The sequence below is a fragment of the Conger conger genome, chromosome 2, assembly GCF_963514075.1.
Source record: "Conger conger chromosome 2, fConCon1.1, whole genome shotgun sequence".
Classification (NCBI taxonomy): Eukaryota; Metazoa; Chordata; class Actinopteri; order Anguilliformes; family Congridae; genus Conger; species Conger conger.
Window position 1 is genome coordinate 64,817,510 of NC_083761.1, and position 6,000 is coordinate 64,823,509.

Sequence of the window (6,000 nt, forward strand, 5' to 3'; positions counted from 1 at the left end):
CTGCAAGAGAGAGCTCATCAAGCTCCCAATGACGCTCGGAGAGCTCCCACTGTGGGTTATTTCTTCAAGAATCGATCTGTGGTCCTTAATGCCACAATGAAAAGCAGTCACCCACGGAGAATGAAGTTATGTTCTGTATCAAATTAAAGAGGATTTGTTTCGGTCCATATTTTTCACAGTGTTTTTTATGGTTTCTATGCTTCCAATCTGTTTATTTGTGACTTCGTCTTTTATGGCCAGGTTCTTTATTCTGTCTTAATGAGGTGTGTGATGCCTCATCATTCAAAAACAGTGATTTCTGTTGGCAGAAATCTGCAGCTGGATAAAAAAGCCCATCGTTTTCTGGTTTTATGCATGGACGGTTTCAGAAGTATGCATTTTTAGTGTGTGCATATCCACAGTGCAAGAGAAAACCTAGATCTGCCTATTGTGTATACCGACAAAAAGACTGTAATTAGACCGAAGAGTTTTATGCAAGCTTCACTTGAATGACAGCTTGTGTCTATAATTTGGCTCATTTCATTGTCTTGATTCAAAAAACATTTCATTTGGAGTAGTTTGTTTTATTATTTGAGAGCTCCTGTCTTTACATAATTTTGATAGACATAAGGCATTACTTTAGCATCATTGCTTTAAAATTGCATTCATTTGCTAGATGTGATTTCATTAGAATGTCTAGAAGATGAGCCTCAGTAATATTAGTACAGGGTTTGCATTTTTGTGCGGACAAGAATGCTGTTTTTCTGAGGCTGATGTTTACTCTATTTTACTTGAGTAATATTTACTCATACAGTCTCACATACTCCCCTAGTGTACATACTGAAAGAAGTCATTTTGATTTGTTCAAGCTGCTGCCGAAACTATATACACTCAGTGAACACTTTATTAGGTATTTATTAGACTTTTTTTTTTCTTTTTTTTTTCTGCTGCTGTAGCCTATCCCCTTAGAGGCTTGATGCGTTGTGTGTTCAGAGATGCTCTTCTGCATACCACTAACAATCATTCCACGGTCAAAGTCACTCAGATCACATTTCTTCCCCATTCTGACATTTGGTCTGAAAAACAGCTGAACCTCTTGGCCATGTCTGCATACATTTATGCATTTAGTTGGTGCCACATGATTGGCTGATTAAATATTGGCATTAACAAGCTGGTGTACAGGTCTACCTAATAAAGTGCTCAGTAAGTGTAAATAGGTTTACTGGGTGGATGAGAAACTTTCAGTGACATCAGCTACTGTAAAATGACAATCACGGTCCTTGTGTTACCACTGTGGCTATAGCATAATCCGTATCTCTGTGACTGTTTATAATCTTAACATACATATGATAAGCAATTATTTTCAGTTGGTAGTAATGAGAAGCAATCAGTCTCCAAAACTCCAAGAAAAAGTAAATAAATCAAAAATGAAAAAAACGTAAGGTTTGACATGTTTGACATGCTGACAAGCAGATAAATGCAGAACTATGTGAAAGAGGTTGGGTTTAAGCTCACTATGAAGGGAGTGAGGACACAGCTTGATTTCATAATAAAATACAGATGCAGAAGAATGAAGGTTTATTGTTTATATTTAATAATGTAACAGCTTGAGCCTATATAGATATAGAAACATTGCATTCCTCTGACCATTAAGACCAGTGAAATATCTGAACCTCTCCGTTTCTAGTCCACATACTGTAGGTTATTGTGTGCGATGCAGGTAGGCTGCTGTTTGCATTTCTCTTCTTCCTCTGTGGTGTTGTTTGCCTGTTTGCTCCAGACCCTGAGGTCAATTGCCCTCTCTCTCCTTCTCTAAGCAGCTCCCTTTACTTTTTCAGAAAAAGTTAAGATTTCACAGTTGAGCAGCCCCCATGCTGATAGGGAATTTCTTTGATCCTAAACTCGCTATCTGACCAACTCTTCAGAACCACGTTTTAAGGTCCACAGTTAAAGCTGGTCAAATGAAGTGAACAAGAAAAAAAAATCAAGTTCATCACCATTTACTGGCTTTTGTATCTTAGCTGGCTGGATTATATCCTTCTTACCTTCATAATATATGATAATTATATCTGATGGCTGCATAACATTCTCTGTGTGGGCAACAGAACAGTTAACCAAGTTATAGAGAGTTGCCATAAAAGTAGGCTAGAAAAGCATTACGCACCAAAAATGGCATGAACATAATGTATCCATTTTAAGGAGCACTGGTTTAGTTTGTTGTATACAGGCAGAAGCTTCCCTGAGTGGAATGGGAACAGAACTGATCTGGGCTTCTGTTACCATCAGAAGACCCCTATCCTCCAGACACTTGGGGCATGTGATATTTTGATCCTGTCCTGTTCCTTTTCTCAAAGGACTGGTGTATATGTACACCAATAAATCTCAGTCAACTGGAAATTACTGGAAATCTTTGGTATATCTGGTCTGTTCCTCCATTTTTTAGGTAGTCATTCTGTCAGTATCAATACTGACAAATGTACTGTAGTGTTTATTTGCTTAGTTCCCCTAATAGTCCTATGACCAGTAACCTGTTTGTGATAATTGATTTACTTTGCTAATGGAGTACCCATTAACTTTGATTGAATTCTTTCAAGTTATGAGCAATTATACAGTACAAGAAAATAGAACTGAACTGGTCTCCTTGAACAATATTTCAAATGGTTTATACAAAATCATGTCAATCAGGAACATTGATAACCTTGAAGAAGTTCCAAAAATACTACAAAATCTCTTGAGAAGAAGGGGGCATTTACAAGGATGTGTGTTTCTAAAAATATAACAGATGATGATACCAGCTGCTTAGAGAAGACAGTTAATACAGCTGGTATTGTCTTGTGATTGTTAGCTTACTCCACCATGAGATGTTCTTTGTCCTGCCGAGCCTCGACAGTCTCTTGTTTTCCCAGCCCATTTAATTGCCTTAGTACTTTGCTTTAGACATTTTGAGTGAAGGTAAGAATCACATGAAGTGTCACGAAAATGGATGCATTTGTAATTATTTCCTCAAGAAGCAGCTACCGTTTATATATATATATATATGTATAATATATTTATATATTTTTTGACGTTTATAAAACTGTTTTTAAGACTGTTCTGTATTTTGATTAGAGTTGTGGGGTTGTAGAATTTAATTTATGCAGCAGAGTTAGGTTCCTTGCCATTCCTCAGGTAGTGTCATATAGTCGCAATATCTGTTGTTCAGCAAGTATTTGATTAATTGCTTAATATCTTGGTATTGATGTTTGGAGTTGCCAATTTAATGCAATCTCCCCTTGTCAGTGTCATGCCTGAATTACACATATTTGGAATTTGGAAATATTACCGGTGATACACTGCTATAGACATGCATGAAGTCATTTTTTGCCCTACTATTTTCCGGAAATAATGCTCCTATTGTGCAGTATTATATCTCATTAATGTGCTTATACTGACTTGTATTGTTTTGGCTGTGGTGCAGCCTATTGCAGCATGATTGTACAGTCTATTATTGGAGTTCTAAAATCACATTTTTAATCGGTTAATCGATTAAATGACGGCAGGTAACCGAAACATGAAAATACTGAAAATGCACATCCCTAATAAAATGTGTGAGCTCTGGGCAGCTGAGGCCATGCTAATGATTTGAGTAACAGCTGTCCTGCAACACATAACGAGAGGATTTACAAAAGGGAAAAAAGAATAAAATTCCTGGCATGGTCAAAGCGAGTTTAGATACAGGTCATGGGTGTTTACAACACCCACATGCTCCCAAAACATTTGTTGAGCTCTCAAACTTTAGTAATATGGTGCAATAATATGTATTACAAATTCATATTTTTTTATTAATATTACTCATAGCTCAACCCATTGTATTCAAATATATGACTTTAGGGATGTGGTGTGTAGAAAACGTTGATTGATATTAGCCTGAATTTGCCAAGAAGTGAGGACAGAATTGTGAATGTGAAATATTATTGTATCGGCTAAATCTGAGTACTTGCTAAATGCCAGCGTGGGCGTTTGTGACTTCCTTGTTTAAGTGTGATTTCAGTTATCCACAGCCTTTTTGTGGGCATAGGTTCACTATTTTTTTCTCACTGATTCTCATGAGGAATTTCCATGGCATAACGACAAATTAATGTGTTTGCTTTGGAGTGCCTTGCTGCTATGGAGATGTGACAGCCAAGAGTCTCATCCAGGTGGAACCTTTCTCATATGACAATGAATGTGTGCCAGATTAAACGCATTCCAATTTGTATTGGGAATGAGACTGAATATTCAATGTTTTAAATTTTTGATCATGATACCAGAAATGGAAAATAAAATCTAATCAATGTGTATATGGGAAGAAAAGAGGAGGAGGCAGGGGGATAATTGATCATCCAGATATTTTGCAGCTGGACAATAATTAAATTTACAATAATTTGAAATGCACATCTCGGATTGCATTGGATTTTTTTGTCATCCATTGATCAAAATGTATATCGTTGAATGTCGTTGTTATTGTTTTTGCGAATGGATGTTTTCCCTTTTCTGTTTCCCCCTTTGCCTTGATCTAAATTTAGCAGCACATTTCCATGGTTACGATGCGGAGCCCTGTGTCTGCATTAGGTTATACTAGGTCTGGTTGATGTTACTTTCTGTAACAGTCAGGTGACTGTTACAGTCTAATGTTGAATGTGGATGATGCCCATGGCATTCATATTTTTCATGGTTTCAACGGAAGCGGGGCAATTGGACACCACATTTTACAAAGCATCTTCCTTTGTATCAGATTTACTCATCTGTTTATGTAATAGACATTGCATCATCCATAGAATCTCCTTAGGGCAAAGCTGACCTTTAAGGTGTACGAGGATTGTGCAGTCCCATGCATTGACCTTTTGAGTGACAGTTATTAGTATTTACTGTCGAATGCGTGCGTGTGTGTGTTTGTGCGTGTGTGCGTTCATGCCTGCCGTGCCTGCATGCGTGTGCACATGTATGTATTAGTACGCGTACATGCAGTAGTGTCTGAGTGCATCGATGGTAATATTTAAGAAGGTACATGCTGTGCAACATCTGAGGTTTATCTCTCCTAAAAATGCAGTAATGTTTGTGTGTGAGTCTCTATCTCGCTCTCCGGGCTGTTGTGAAATCATGCAGGGGATAGCCAGGTAGCTTATCCCCCACACATGGCTCAATGCTGACTTACCGCAGGCATACCCAACACAGAGGTCCTGGCACAGAGCACTCTCCTCAAGCCCCCTCTACCCACCCCAGCCCTGCCAAGCCTTCATACAACACTACACAGATTTATTTTCAAATATGAAATATCTCCAAAGTCAACACTCCACCAATGGCCTCAGCAAATCAAGTGTCCCATGAAAGAGTGGATCATTATGTATTTTTTGTTCAAACATTGTTGAAATAACACATATTGAGTTGAATAACATGTTTTTCACTCGAAGCAGACAATATTTTATAAATAGATATCATTTTCAAAATACTGTTTGCTGGCATGAGTCCTCATCTGATATAAATAGCAGTTGCTCATGAAAGATTCTGTCTTACTGTAACTGCCTTAATTTCACAAAATCATAATTTCAAATTGCACTAATTTATGTCCTGAAAAATGTCCTGCAGAAGTTCATAAAACACACTGTATGAACTAATAATCCTCATATACATAACAATAAGGTACTTCATGAGTGAGGGAACAATTGACCATTTAGAATTTTGAATTATGCAAGCGTTGTGTCTAAATAGCCGTTTTGTGTACACTTCGTGAAGACCTTCATGGACATCCTGTTCATCACTACATTTTCCTGTTTCCTGTGTCTTTTGTACAGTTGAATGGAGCTGTTTAAAGGACTTCTCCTTATTGGCCGGAGATCTGATTCTGGATAATGTGCAGTCACTGAGGTGCACCATCACTGGGCTATCCACGGTAAATACCAAAGTCTTCAGTCTACCTTCACCCTCCACTCCATTAGACTAGGGCAGCCTCTGACATTTGACTTTAGCGCAATTGGCAACAACACCGAGTCAGCCATTCCTCTG

At 37.9% G+C, this 6,000-nt stretch overlaps 1 protein-coding gene across 1 annotated transcript in view; it reads left to right on the forward strand.

The window, feature by feature from the left end:
* Positions 1 to 6,000, forward strand: part of ankfn1 (ankyrin repeat and fibronectin type III domain containing 1) — a 46,252-nt gene that overhangs the window by 16,250 nt on the left and 24,002 nt on the right. The window contains exon 6 of the mRNA XM_061230488.1: positions 5,790 to 5,887. Within this exon, the coding sequence (XP_061086472.1) occupies positions 5,790 to 5,887 (98 nt within the window). The remainder of the gene's footprint in view (positions 1 to 5,789; positions 5,888 to 6,000) is intronic.